Source organism: Peromyscus maniculatus, chromosome 23 (genome assembly GCF_049852395.1).
Source record: "Peromyscus maniculatus bairdii isolate BWxNUB_F1_BW_parent chromosome 23, HU_Pman_BW_mat_3.1, whole genome shotgun sequence".
Taxonomy (NCBI): Eukaryota; Metazoa; Chordata; class Mammalia; order Rodentia; family Cricetidae; genus Peromyscus; species Peromyscus maniculatus.
Genome location: NC_134874.1, coordinates 29850256 through 29865401, shown reverse-complemented (window position 1 = coordinate 29865401; position 15146 = coordinate 29850256). Strand labels below are relative to the sequence as shown.

General features: G+C 45.7%; 1 protein-coding gene across 1 annotated transcript; it reads left to right on the top strand.

Annotated features, from left to right (window-relative positions):
- Positions 1-4880: 4880 nt before the first annotated feature.
- On the top strand, positions 4881-14816 carry LOC102923191 (paired immunoglobulin-like type 2 receptor beta-2). The gene is made up of 5 exons (XM_006998568.4): positions 4881-9204; positions 9516-9902; positions 12066-12255; positions 13560-13616; positions 14408-14816. The coding sequence occupies exons 1-4, from the start codon at positions 9117-9119 to the stop codon at positions 13570-13572; spliced, it is 678 nt and encodes a 225-aa protein (XP_006998630.4). The 5' UTR covers positions 4881-9116; the 3' UTR covers positions 13573-13616; positions 14408-14816.
- The last annotated feature ends 330 nt before the right edge of the window (positions 14817-15146 follow it).

Sequence of the window (15146 nt, the reverse complement as noted above, 5' to 3'; positions counted from 1 at the left end):
ACCACCACACTGGACATCAGCAACAACCCTAGATAGATGGTGTGAGACAGGAAACTAAACACCAGATAGTTACAATGCTTTCCTAAGTCCATATCACTCCCAGGAAGTTGGGCAGCCAGGACTCACAGACATGCTTTTCTGAAGGTTCCCCAGGCCTGGGTCTTGCTGCTTTCCCCAACCTCCTATACCTTCCAGAGAAGGAAGGTTGCCATAGTGACATGAAAGGAAGCACAGCCTAAGCAGGAGCCCCAGAAACCTGCTTTATTACCCATGGTGCACAGCTCTGACCTGAAGCATGGGGCAGGTCACCAACCCCAACATTCAACATCTGCTCAGGATCACTGAGAGGCAGTCAGCACTAGAAGGACCAGAGCACACTACTCCTCAAAGAGGCCCACCAGGAACTCCTCCGAGCCATCCCTCTGCTGCGACTCCCCTCTCTCCTCTGCCTCTCCAATGTCTTCCATGAGTTGCTCCAAGTCCAGGTCACTGGGACCATAATCTTCAGGGGGGAAACTTGCTGCCTCCTGTGTCAGGGCCTCCTGAGGTCCAGGACCTTCCTTTCCCAATTGACAACCCATCGTGTGGAACTGGTGGGGTAGGGCACTTTGATACAATTTTTATTTCCTTCTTCTTAGGTAAGTGGTCACTGATTCCTTCTTTTAGAAACGCCAATTTTTTTCCTGTTTTTTTCTTTTTGGTTTTTCCAACAAGATTTCTCTGTGTAGCTTTGGATCCTGTTCTGGAACTCACTCTGTAGACCAGGCTACCTCAGAGATCTCAGAGATCCACCTGCCTCTGCCTCCCAAGTGCTGGGATTAAAGGTGTGTGCCACCACAGCCCAGCCTCTTAATTTATTTTTTTAGGGCCTAAAGAGAACAAAGGACAAAGTTGAGAGCCCCTTTAAGTCAACCTATCCTGATGTTTTACAAGCCAGATTTCTTGATTCTTATGTTTAAATCATCTGAAAGCATTGTCTTCCTCAGAATTCGGAACATGGACTTTCAGGTCACACTTGGACTCCAGCCTTGTATTACCTGTGTAGTCAACATGGGTCTTGAACAAATCTGAACTCTTCAGAGCCTTACTTAGTACAGTTGTATCTGAATTGTCAAGGGGCTGGAAAGATGGCTCAGCAGTTAACAGAACATGCTGCTCTTGTAGAGAACTGGGTTTCAATTCCCAGTGCTCACATGGTGGCTCACAACCACCTGTAACTCCAGTTCCAGAGGATATGACATCTCGAATATTATTCATGGACCAGCCTTAACAATACTCTTCCCAGGGGCCCAGAAGAGCCGCTACCAACATCGGGTTAATGAATCTAGATTCACCAGCTCTTTGTCCGTTTACTTTATTCCTCTATGACAAAATTCTGTCTACACAGCTTCAGCTCCATCCTCACATTCAGTTCCTCTCTGTAGATGAATTTCTAAATGATCTTATTTAGTAAAGAATATGGAGCCAGAAATTTGGGTTAAAGCCTTAGAAAGATCAGAGAAGCAGAACAAGCCACAGCTAACATCACCTCACCAAATTCTCAGCCGATCCTGTTTCCAGGAACTGGCAGCCTCTGAATCCTCATCCGAATGGATCTCAGCTGAACTGCTGCTGTGAATTTGAAGTCTCCAGAAGGATGATGGGGCCTCACCTCTCTGTGCCTATTTTTCCTGTCCTCATAGTTTTAGTAAGATCCTATGCTTTTGACCTCATCTTCGTCCTCTGTTCCTTTGTCCTCCATCTTGCCTACTTAGCTCTTTACTCCTGGCTCTCAAAAAACTCTACAAGAGATCTGCCTTACCCTCTACAGAATCTCTGTCTTCCTCCCTTATCTCTGGCCCTGTGGTACTGTCTCCCAGGAATCCTGTTCCACCTTTCCCTGTACCTGGATGTATAAAAACCTCCTTTGTTCTCAGTCAATTTCTCTGGAGTGCCAGTAGGCCTGAAGGCAAGGATGGTCTCAGCTGTTCTGTAACCTGTTAGTCCTTCAGTGCTTTGTTTGGAGCTGGCCCTAGCTAAAGGGGAAATTTGCAAAAGGCAGACACCCAATTCAAATGCTTAAATGGAGCAGGGAGCTCAGAGGCAGAAGTCCCTGCCTTTGTGACCTTATCTAAGTACAGGCCTAAGCAGGATGCTCACACATACACGTTCTATGGGAATTTTGAACACACAAATTCATCACAAGGAGCAGCTGAATATTAAAGCTGAATAACACTAAATATTCTGTGATAAATGGCTTCCCACTTGAAAGAGCCTTGGTCAGTCAAGGTATAGCTTATTGTATACAGCTGTACTCCTTATATCCACATATTCTTGTGGCTCACCACAAAGACACCCTCTTCTGGCCTCTGTGAGCACCAAGTATGAATGTGGCACACAGATATATGTGCAAGCAAAACACCCATACACATACAAATTTTAAATATGTATATTAAAAATAAATAAATAAAATGTCAAAATTCTAAGGCCCATTCCATGAAATGGAACCCACACCTGGTACTGTTAAATGGTCCAAGAACCTGTGTGTGGACAAATCCTAGGCCCTAAGGAAAATCCACTCCCATCCTCTACTTAATGGACATAGAATTAAAGTGACTCTAACAACTTCACTGCTGTCGCCACAGATCTGTGTGTCTCTCAACCTTGTCAGAGATGCTTCTCCTTGCTGCAGGTGACAATTAACAGAGTTGCTCAAATGGCCAACATCCAGAGAATAAGATTGTTGCAACTCAGCCTTCAATGGGACATACAACACATCTCTACTTCAAACTCAAGGATCCTTGAGAAAGGGGGGTCAGGGCAAAAGACTGTATAAAAGACAGAGGTGATGGAAACATATTTTCTGAACACACCAGGGCAGTTGCACAAATGAACTCACAGGGATTGTCACAGCAGCTATAAGTTCTATGCAAGCTTAAACCAGGTAAAATTCTGTGTGGAAAAGGCATGAAATCTAATAACAGACTGAAATTCTATTGGCATTTGTTTTAAAAAGATTTAAATATGTTTCATGTATATGGCTGCTTTGCCACCATGTATATGCATCACATATGGGAAGTGCCCAGGTTTCCAGAAGGGCTCAGCCCTCCAGTAGGTAAGAGGAGCATCTGAGAGCTGGAGAGCAGCAGCCTGAGAGGCAGCAGAAGTCTGACTGGGATTCCAACCCTGAGGCTGAATCTGCAGGGTGGCAGCAGCCTGCACTCACAGGGAGAGCTAGAGAGCCAAAGGGAGACAAAAGGGAGGCGTGGTGAGTGCAGAGCAGGGAAAGCAGGGAGGAGACATGGGTTCAAGGCAGGGGAAGGAAGCAGAGGGAGAAGGACATGGACAAGGGGCAAAGGACCAGAAGAGCTGTCCTCTGATTGGCTGTGCTGTACAGAAGGACATCTGAGGACCAGCCTCAGGTCCTGGTGACTCTCACAGAAGGCAAGCTATGTATGTGCTGTCAAGGGTGGGGTCAAAGAAATGTTTTAGGCCAAGTCTCTAAATTAAACAATCAAAAGGATTGTGAATGAATCCCAGATGTTGAACTTGGGGATTGTTTACGCGTTGGAGCTTGGTTTTGCCTTATACTGATTATGATTATGCCATGTTTTCTTCCTCTTGAAGTAAAAGAGGGTACTTTATTTTTGATACTGCAGGAAGACATTTGAGAGACTTTATCCTTTTTAAGAACACTTTTTAAAAGATTTAAATTTATAAGGCTATGGGACTGCTTTAATTAATGACAGGGATGAGCTTTACTTAGTGCCTTGCAAGTGTTTTCAGGGTTGAGCTTAAAACAAGTAACTAGAAACAAATGTTTGTCTATTCAGATATGTCTGGACAGCCCTCATACTTCAGAGTTCTGCAGAATATGGCATTTAAAATCTTGATTAAAAATCTTATTATATTAGACATAGACTCCCAGATACTAGCAGAGACTCAAGGTCTCCAATGAAGATTATTGGGCACCACAATGTCTCCCCTTGGATTATGGCAATGCGAGCCACAGGGCAAGAAGTCCTGCCTCCAGGACGCAGCCCAGACTGTGGACAAGCAGCAGGACACTGGAGAATGGATGACAACCCTTTGGCCTAGACAAATAAGGTCAGCTTTCCCCTTGTCCTTCTGCTGAAGAAAAACTCTCCCCTTATGGGACTTGGAGCTGAAGATTTATGCTGGTTTGATACTTAAGCCTCCACCACTATATAGACCTTGGGATGGCTAACTGGGAATGTAATGGTCCCTGTCATTTTTAATAGAATCAGAAGCTGCTTCATCTGTACTCGGGTATAATTTTATCCTTCTAAAATCTCTGATAGTATTGCTGGCTAGGCTGGCTATAACTCTGTCAGCTTGGCAGCATCAGACAACCAGATTCTTCTACAAGGCTATAGCCAGCTTGTTAGCTCATCTTTAAGAAAATGTTCTAAGATATGAATGTTTAAATAAGTCATAAAGTTTTAAATATGGGTCTGAAAAAAAGGTCTTAGGATATGAAAGTCTATGGAAGTTTTAAAGGTCTAATGATGTCTTTTTTTTTTAAGATTTATTTATTTATTGTGTATACAGTGTTCTGTCTGCCTGTATCCCTGCAGGCCAGAAGAGGGCACCAGATCTCATTACAGATGGTTGTGAGCTACCATGTGGTTGCTCGGAATTGAACTCAGGACCTCTGGAAGAGCAGTCAGTGCTCTTAGCCTCTGAGCCATCTCTCCAATGCCCAAGAATGTCTTAACATATATAAAGTTCTAAGGATATAAAAGCTTATAAGCTTCGAGGATCTCAAAAACTGGTTTAAAATATAAATGCAAGTTGTGAAGATATAAATTAATGGTTTATATAATAAGAAATGTTTTGAATTGCTTTCAGCTTCTATGTCATAGGTCAGAGCTTAACATTTAATAGAGTTCTGATAAGCTGGTAGAATAGTGATTACTTCCTGTTCAGTCACAAGCTCAACATTTTAGATTTATTTTGGTTGTCATCTCAATATAAACTTAAAAGTGCTTCTCATCAAGCTAAAGTAATTTCTGTCTAATCTACACCTGGCTCTCTGGTCAGAAGGAAAATGCACATACTTTTAACCAAAATCTGTAGTTTTTGCTTGGACTTATAAAAGGTCTGAGTCCACTTCTGCTGTTTTACAGATTCTCATTATATGCTTTGTCTATGACATGGATTTCAATACAGATTGGTAATATTAATGCATCTAAAATTTTTATGGCATTTTGTAAGATAATTCAAATAGGCCTCAGAGGATTAAAAAGAGTCACAAAACTTGGATGTTCTAAATGGAGGTAAAAAGGACTCCCATTAAGTACAGCTTAAATTTTCCCCACTTGTCTATTTCTAAGGGTGGTATTTTTATCTCTCCTGGTGTTGGGACTCCTGCCCTTCCCAATTACTAAGATGATGGGGCTGAAACTTCCAAATAAGTTAATAAATTTTAACTTCTGTTCCTAGTTTAAATTTGTCTCAGCAGGTTTCCACTTGGCTGGCAGCCACCTCCAAGCTTCAGTTGCTGACTACACTGCCACAGTGACTACGATCTCTGGACTTGTGGAAAGCAGATGTGGACCAGCACAGCCAATGTGATTGATCCCTGTCTCAACAGCTGGGTCAGATAACCACAAGCTCCTGACAAATGCCCCATTGCCCAGCCTTTGACTAGCCTTTCGACATTTCTGGGCCCTGACAACAACACCTCAGTGTCAGCTTGAAGCAGTTCCAGAAGAGAATAGGATGTCTCATGCTCCCTTCCCAAAATAGGTTGAAATTCTGGGTCAAAAAGAAAATCCCTGGCATAGGGGGCAAAATGGCTCACTATATGGCCATTAACATATGAGAAAAATAAATTCAGAATTGTCAATTGATGAATGTATTAACTAAAATGGTTCTGCAGTAAGATAAGACACTTGATCTTCTTTCTGCAGAACCAAAGAGGTATTTTATGGCCTCACATGTATACAAAAGTCCCATGTGTGCACATCAAATTTCCAGGCTGCTCTTCCTCAGAAAGTGCCCCTCCCCCTGTGAAAGCATCATGGCTCTAGGGCCCAGTCACTGCTGTTGGGTGAAACAGGGTTGGCATTACAGGAGACTGTTTACAGCATCCTGGACAGAAATCATCCCACAGCAGAGTCTCTATGGGGATTCAACTGAGGACTTGAAACTAGAACAGAGCCCATGACTTGGGACTCAGGGTCCAGCAGGTGGCAGCAGTGAGGCTGAGCACAAGGGGCAGCTGGGATCCTGAAGATCCAACCAGACCCGGTTGTGTAAAAAGGCTGGGGACCAGCACCTGACATGGCCACCTTATCAGGTCCAGCCCCTCCTTGGTGACATAGAAATTGTTGAAGTTTTATTCACAGACTCCAGACAGTCGGGCAAAGCCAGTAAGACCTGGAGGTGAATACTAATGACCCGGAGGACACACTCTCAGACCTCACTGAGGATAAAGATGTGGTTCATCTAGTAGAGTACTTACCTGCCTGGCACACACAGACCCCTAGGATCAATATCCAGACTGAGATAATGGAGCACAAATGGGGCACACCTGTCACCCCAGCACTTGGGAGGACAGAGAAGAGGATCTGTAGTAGTTCAAGGTCATCCTTGGCTATATAGCATGTTCAAGGCCCAGCTTGGGTTATAGAAGACACCACTGCCTGCCAAAAAAAGAAGAAAAAGCCCTTGGAAAAGTACAATGGCCTTGTCCCCTGTCCTGACTGACTGTAAAACTGTGGCCAATTCATCCTTGAGATTCTGTGCCTTGCTGGGCGGTGTTGCAAGCCTGAATTCCCAGCACTCAGGAGGCAGAGCCAGGCGGATCTCTGTGATTTCTAGGCCAGCCCGGTCTACAGAGTGAGATCCAGGACAGGTACCAAAACTACACAGAGAAACCCTGTCTTGAAAAAAAAAAAAGATTCTGTGCCATGATCAGGCTAAAGGTGCAATGAATATAGAAATGTGTTCTTGGGCAGCTGGGAGTTAGGCTCTGAGAGTTTTGCCTGGCTCAGGTCAAGGGATCTGAGGACCATGAGGACTATAAAAAATATGAGCAGATGTGACAGAGGCGGCTGCACAGCCACCTGCAGGGAAGCATGGGGAAGGCAATCAGTGCAGGAATCTAAGGAAATGGGAAGTCGCCTCTGCACATGTCACTCAGGGAGAATGATGCCTCTTCCTCTGGTACAATCTTGTCTTCCTGTCCTACGGTGAGCTGATGGAACCATGTCATGGGGAAAGGTGAGATGACCCTGCTGCAGGACCAGCCCTGAGGTCACCACAGCCTCTGCCCCAACCTCTCACACCACCACCCCAGTCACAGGGCAGTGTGTCCACTCTCAGAGATGTTCCAGGCAATATGTCATCAGTGACACATTGCTGCTCTGAGCTTCATCTCAGCATCCCATTCTTCTCCGCATCCCACTCTTCTCAGCTTGTGGGTGGCTTCATCTCTTTTATTAAATGCCAGTCTACAATTGAGAGGTTAGACTCCATCAGCTTAATTACTCTTTCAAGAATAACTGTTTCAGCTACTGTTCCGCTGCACACCAGAAGCCATCGGTCCCCTGCCTGTTCAGCTGCCTTAGAAGAAAGGGGCACTGTACCTTTTCCGGATTGCAAAGGCCACTTCAGCGATGGTGTCATATTGTCCTGGCCTCAGAGGATGCCTGTTGCTAAAGCCACAACCACAAGCCAAGAAGAATGGACAGCTGAATTTCAAAATCATCAACAATTTCCAGAGTTTAAAATCCTGAATCATGATAGGACACTAGTGGAATTCAGGTTTTTCTGGTACATGGACTGCTCTCACCAAATGTGAGGTCGAACTGTAGGCCTTGTGTACATCTTACTTCACAATTGAGTCTGTCAGATACGCTAAGCCTATAGGCTGAAGATGATGCCCCAATATTGCGGAGAAATCTCGGGTGACTGTCCAGGCAGCTGGCTGTTTCTGTCAAATCACATTTTTTTTGGAAGCTGTTACATGCAATTCCTGTTTTTTTAGGTAATATAATTCCCTTCTTGGGTCTCTGATGGCGTTGTAGATTAGATAGTTATAGTTCTAGTTTTCCTTATTAAGAATTTCACAAAAGAAACTCACTAAGATGTGTAAAGAGTATAAATTTGGAATACATTATAAGATAGTTCTCTGTTAGTAATATAAGTTAATAGAAAGTGAATCAGTTACATTTTGGACTTACCAACATAGGATAGATAATGGAATATTTTCTCTGAGTTCATCAAATGCAAATGGATTAGACATTGTTTAGGCATTTATTGCTTGTATATATTGTATATAGTTATTGTACTTTTGTATATAGTTTTTCTTATATTAGTTATAACTTTTTCTAATTTTTTCTTTTTATTAGAATAATAGGGGAAAGATGTTGATATTTTAATAGTGCTGAAATATGATTTTATTTGTATGTTAATAAATAAAGCTTGCCTGGGCATCAGAGGTCATTAGTGAGCCAGAAATAGAAGTCAGGTGGTGGTGGTACCCCTTGCCCTTAATCCAATCACATGGCAGGCAGAGTCTCTGTGTGGTCAAGGACACAGCCAAGCATGGTGACCCTTGAGTCTTTAATCCCAGTACCAACTATAGAGACCAGGAGGTCTGTATAGACAGGCAGTGACGAGGAAGTCATGTGCCTGGGCTTAGAGCCAATGAGAAGGCAGAACGAGAAAGCAATAAAAGACAACACACACAGAAAGAAGGTCTCTCTCAGGGGAAGGATAACAGCGAGTGGTAAGCTAAAGGTAGTCGTGGCTTTTGTTCTGATTTCTTAGGCTTTAACTCTGTATTTGGTTCTGTGTTTCTTATTTAATAAGACTGTTTAGAATTTCGTCTACAGTCAATTGCATATCTTCCTGGCAAAAATGGGATCTGGGCTCAAGGGCACGGCCATCCTGTCAGTAACCACAAGGAAGGATGTTCTGCAACGTGGGAAGGAAGAAGGCAGAATCATGAAAGAAGTTGCTGGTCACAAGGAGGTGGAGATGGGAAGGTCCTCCTCCATCTGTCCTCCACATGAGAAAACTCAGGGGTTGTGGGCCCCTTGACCCCAATTCTTCCTGACTCCTGAGCACCCCAGGGTCCCTGCACAGGGCTCCTCTCCTTCCTGATGGCTCTGCTGGTCTCATTTCCTAGAGGGAATCAGGCCATCACTTGGATCCTGCTTCTGCTGATGTCAGCTGCATGGCTGCAAGCTGGTGAGTGGTGGGGACCTTGTTAGCAGGGACTCTGCCTTAACCACAGGAGCCAGTGGGGCTGGGAAGAGCAGGCTGTCATGTGGACAGGGGTCTGCTAGAGGAGCCAGAGAGACAGACTGTCCTTAGAGAGACTCATCCTCAGAGTGGGTCCAGTCTAACCCTTCCTTGTCTGTTCTGTCCCATATGGGACAGTGGAACATAGGGACAGTCCTGCCCTGTGTCCCACACCTGCCTGTGGGTCAAGGATCAGGTAGCTCTGAGTTGTCCTTTCCATTCTCTGCAGAGACTTCAGATTCCCCCATCCTTCCCAGGTAACTCAGCAGGATCCAAGAATAAAAGTACCTTTGGAGTCAACCAACCAACAAACCTCTCTGGTGTCCAGGGCAGCTCCATCGAGATCCCCTTCTCCTTCTCCTTCCCCTGGGAGATGGCACAGAATCCACAGATGAGGATTCTCTGGAAATGGCAACACCTCCTTGGGGAATTTATCTACAACTCCTCCTCAGGTTACACACATGAGCATTTCAAGAACCGACTCTTCCTGAAGTGGACACAGCCTCAGACATCCGGAGTCCTCAGAATCCTGGACTTGAAGGAGAAGGACCAGACAGTGTACTTTTGCCAAGTTCAACTGAACACAACAGAAGGCATGAAGGGTTTGCAGTCAATTGCAGGGACCCAGCTGACCATCACCCATGGTGAGCCACCCTGGCTCTGGCTTTGATGCCTCTGGCTTACTTGTCCCCTAGATGTCACCTCAGGCTCCACAACTCTGAGATTTCTTTCATATTCCTTTCCTGTGGTTCTGTCCAGGCCTCTGCCAACAGGATCTTTACCTTGTGGTCCTGACAGATCTTTGCTGCCTCCTCTGACCTTGTCTGTCATTCTCTGATAAGATGGAACCCAAGCCCTCTCTAGGATTCCACATGCCCCCTCCCAAGTCAGTTCACCCCCTACCTGTCCCAAACTAACACTCAGGCCAGGCCACTTCTCCAGGTCCTCAATTGAGTGACTTCTCCAGGATGTAGCTGACTCACTTGGTCCTGGGGCAGGGCTCCCCTGAGTCCCTGTATAGAGAATGTTCACACAGCTCCAACCTACACCCAAACAAACTGCAGGTGCCCGCCGGATGTTCTTGGAGTCCTCCGGTCCCACTGTCAACTGCCACCTGTCACCACAGCCCCCATTTCCCCTCCTAGCTCCCCAGCACACACCCCTCACCTCTTTCTACCCAACTCCCTGTCCCCTCCACTTTCACAACCCCCTCTCTCCTTCCTGACCTTCTTGCCCTCACCTCTCCCACACAAGCTCCAAGGCTCTTGGGAAATAATGTCCCCATTTTCATGATGTGGCTGCTCTGTTTTCTGATCCCTTCCTCTCCTCTGCAGCAGAAGTAACTGCAGTCCCATGCACAGGGAGCACTGAGGTCCAGCCTGGTCACTCTGTGACTGTTACCCCTGTGCTCTTCTCATGGCCCTGCAGCAGCTGGGAGACTCTGTGCTTAGTTGTTGATCACAGTCTTACTCTGTGGCTCTTTTTTTATATTTTAGTATTTTAATTTTTATAAGACAGGGTCTCACCATTTAGCCCTTGTTGTTCTGGAACTCACAGAAATCTACCTGCCTCTGTCTCCCAAGTATTGAGATTAGAGGCCTGTGCCACCACATCCAGCAGTGGCTCTTGACTGGATTAAGCCACCCTGTGAGAGGACGCCCACAGCACAGTTCTCTGCACAGTCTGTGTGGCTGCCATGTTGACCTGATGTCAACCAGCAGCTGCCAGGGCTCTGGGAAGGGGGAGAAAGGAGCTGTATCTTGGGTCTAGAGTAGTGATTCTCAACCTTCCTAATGCAGAGACTCTTTAATACAGTTCTTCATGTTGTGATGACCACCCTACACCATAAAATCATTTCCATTCCTCTTTCATAATTGTGATTTTGATACTGTTATGAATCATACTGTAAATGTCTGATATGCAGGATGTCTTATATTCACCACTCTGGGGATAGCAAACAACAGGTTGGGAACTGTTGGTCTAGTGTTTCCAAATAGGTAATTTGTGGAAATTAATCATAGTGATGTTTGTAGAGCAAAAGAATGCATTCTGCCCTGCACTGAGTTGTACACTTATGGCTAAAATTATATATTTTCTGTCATATATTTTTATGTATTCTCTGTGTGTGAACATGTAAGCCTGTTTCTCCAGGTGTGTGTGTGTATGTTAATGTTCCTATTTCTTCATGTGCATATGTAGGCCAGAGGACAACTTCAGGTGTCCTTCCCTTATTTTGAGACAGGGTCTCTCATTAGCTTCAAGTTTGCCAAGTAGATAAGGCTGGATGGGCAGTGAGAACCAGAGACATTCCTGTCTTCATCTCCTCAGGGCTGGGATTACAGCTCAGTAGCCCTCTTTGGTGTGGAGCTCTACATATAGATGAGGCTGGCTTTGAACTTATGAAGATCTCCTCCCTCTGCCCCGTGGGTTAAGATTAAAGGCCATGACAAGTTCATCCAGCTCTTTACATGACTACTAGGGATCAAACTCGGTTCTGAGGCAGCAAGTAGCCAACACTCTGTGAACTGAGACATGTCTGCATGTTACCTGCATCTGTGATAAACAACTGTATTTCTATGGCTTAGGTGTCTGTGATGAGATAACAATCTGAGGACACAGCTCCACGACAGGTGGAGAGTGAACATTTGAGCTTGCTCTCCTGGAGTCTCAGCCTTCAGCATGTGTTCCTCTCTCTGTGAACTTCTAATAGCTGTTCCCATCCCACATCCCACAGAGGAGACAAGGTGTGACACTCACCCCATCCCTCCCTCATCCAGGGGATCTGCTCACTCCTCATCTCTCCCCAGGCATCAGCACCACCATGCAGAGCCCCTCCATCATCACCTCTGCAGTCACCACAGCTGGCCTGGAGGACACGGAGGACCAGAGGAATCCTTCACTTGTGAACCTGGGAGCCACAGTAGGGGTGGTTTTGGCCACGGCTGTGCTCATAACCCCCGTCTGTGTATTGATGATCTTTCTCTGGAGGAAGAAAAGGTAAGTGGTCCAGGACAGCCCTCACCTGAGCTTCCCCTCTGAGTTTCTCAGCTGTGAGACATGGAGAAAGGTAAAGATGTGCAGGGAAAAGTAAATAGAACAGAAGGACAGGAATGTAACTTAATTAAACAAGAACTGAATGGTCTCCTACTTTCTTTAGAGACCTGCTGGATCAGGTGCAGATGAACACAGAGCCTGCCCCTAAGGATATCAAGGGAATATGGGGATGTCTCAGATCATGCAGGTCAATGACCAAGGTGGTTCTCTGCCGTCCTCATGTGTGTGCATGTATGCAAATATACATATACATATATATGTATATATATATGTATGTATATACTGTCCAAATCCAAATTTTTTAAAAATTTAAGGAAGTACTAAAAAAAAGTAAGGATATTTGCATAATGGAAAATGTATACTCTAAGTACTTATACTGCAAAAGAATTTAGAAATCAATGCAATTTCTATTCAATTCCTACTGCATTTATGTAAAGACAAATTACTTGTCTTCTAACATTCTTATGGATTCTGAGAAACAAATATGGGGACACAGATGGGAACATCTTTAAACTCAGTATTTGGGAAATAGAGACAGAAGGATCTGGAGTTGAAGGCCATCTGCACATACAGAGAAATTGCAGGTTAACCTGGGCTCATTGAGACCTTGTGCTCACACTAAACAAGAGCCAAGTGTGGACTATGTTCATAGCAGATCTAAAGCCATGGTGACTAGAAGACTGCAGGACAGGAGCAGAGATGAGCAGAGAGTGGAGTGTAACAGAGAGAGCAGAAATAATGTTTGAAGATGTGGCCCCTGGTCTTCAGGAATACTCAGCTCTCCAATAGGTAAAAGGAGCATCTGAGAGCTGGAGAGCAGCAGTCTGAGAGGCAGCAGAAGACTGACTGGGATTCGAACCCTGAGACTGAATCTGCAGGGTGGCAGCAGCCTGCACTCACAGGGAGAGCTAGAGAGCCAAAGGGAGACAAAAGGGAGCCGTGGTGAGTGCAGAGCAGGGAAAGCAGGGAGGAGACATGGGTTCAAGGCAGGGGAAGGAAGCAGAGGGAGAAGGACATGGACAAGGGGCAAAGGACCAGGAGAGCTGTCCTCTGATTGGCTGTGCTGTGCAGAAGGACAGCTGAGGACTGTCCTCAGGTCCTGGTGACTCTCACAGCTGTCCCTGAATGTCTGCTGCAGAGCTGTTTGCTGCCCTGGCCCCCTGATGTTGTCTGGACACAGAGAAGAGCTGAGAGGCAGATGGAGGATCAGCATGGCTGCCACACTGACACTGTTTCTTCTCCTACAGGCCAGCAGACTAAAGATGAACCCCAGCCAGGGGAGAGCCTGTCATCCCAAGGAGCAGGTGAGGGGCTGTGGGGAAGTTTGTTATGAGAGGTATCCAAGGGAGAAGAGAGATGATTCAGTAAGAAAAGCCTTGCACATAGGCAGGAGGACCTGAGCTTGAACTGGAGAACCCACATTATAAGCCTGTGGGGTGCCAGGAATTGTAATCTCCTTGCTGCACAAGCAAGAGTCTTTCAGAAACATGGGGTTGGCTGTCCAGATACTCCAGCCAAATTTGTGAGTTCCAAGCCAGTGAGAAGCTGTATCATTAAAAAAAAAAAAAAAAAGATTCCCCAAGAGGATAAATCATGATAATAACATTTTCTAAATTTTTTTTAAAAAATATTTCACTCATTTTGAAGACCAACCTCAGAACTCCCGCTCATCCCTCCTCCTGTCCCCTCCACTCCCTCCTAGCCCGCCCCATCGACCCCCCATTCCCTCCTACAAAAGAGTATGTTCTCCCATGAGGCGACTGCAAAGCCTGGTACATTCAGTTGAGACAGGACCAAGCCCCTCCCCCATGTCTCAAGGGTGAGCAAGGTGTCCAACCATAGTAATCAGATCCAGAAAGCCACCTCATGCACCAGGGATAGATCCTGATTCCACTGCCAGGAGCCCCTCAAACAGACCCAGCTACACAACTGTCTCCTGTATGCAGAGGGGGTCTAGTTCAGTCTCATGCCTTTTCCACAGATGTCAATCTAAAGTTCGTGAATTTCTATGAACAAAAAATTGTGTGAGCCAGCAAGATAGCTCAGTGGAAAAGGTGCCTGCTGCCTAGCCCAATAACCTGGGTTTGCTTTCTAGGGATCCAAATGGTACAAGAAGAAAACTGACTCTGGAAAATTGTCCTCCTCTTCTCTGGGTCACCCTCAGGCACCTGCTGAGACATTGTCTGTTAGTCCCCAGCTAACAGACTCCAGGGGCCAGGATCTCTCACCAGGGAGGTCACTTTACATCATGTGGTTGTCACACATGCAGCATCTCCCCGCTTCCCTGCCTCCTGCCTGGAATCAGGGAGCATGGCTGCAGGCGTGTGTGTGAAACGTCCTGTCCTTGGACAAGTACAAGAAGAGAACCCCCACTTCTGCCCTGTGGGCTCTGATGTCCTCCCATCAGAACACATGTCAATTTGTCTGTCTCTGGTCCTGAGAGCCCTACTGTGCTGTTTACTGTGTCTATTCAATCAATAACACTTTCTAATAAATATCTTACTCCCAGCAATCCATCTCAGTGTCTCTCTTGACCCCCTATGTGAGACCTCTTAGAGAGTGACGTAATTGTGTCCATGACAAGGGACACAGAGAGAGGCAGGGACCATGGTCAACTCACAGAATCCAGGTTCCTCTCTTCTTCTCCCTGGACACTGACATCTCAGCCATAGTCCTAATCCCTCCACGCTCCTACTCAGGTGACAGACCATGGCTTGATTGGATCCCATGTTGGGCTTCCTTTCCTCACAAGCCCATCTAATCTAGGATAGTTACATATGCCTCTAATCCCAACCATGGACAGGTAGTGATGGGAAGATCATGAATTGAAGGCT

Coding starts and splice junctions, on each gene's coding strand:
- LOC102923191 (XM_006998568.4), top strand. CDS start 9,117: ATGGCTCTGCTGGTCTCATTTCCTAGAGGGAATCAGGCCATCACTTGG. Junction 9,205..9,515: donor AGCTGCATGGCTGCAAGCTG/GTGAGTGGTGGG, acceptor CATCCTTCCCAG/GTAACTCAGCAGGATCCAAG. Junction 9,903..12,065: donor CCAGCTGACCATCACCCATG/GTGAGCCACCCT, acceptor ATCTCTCCCCAG/GCATCAGCACCACCATGCAG.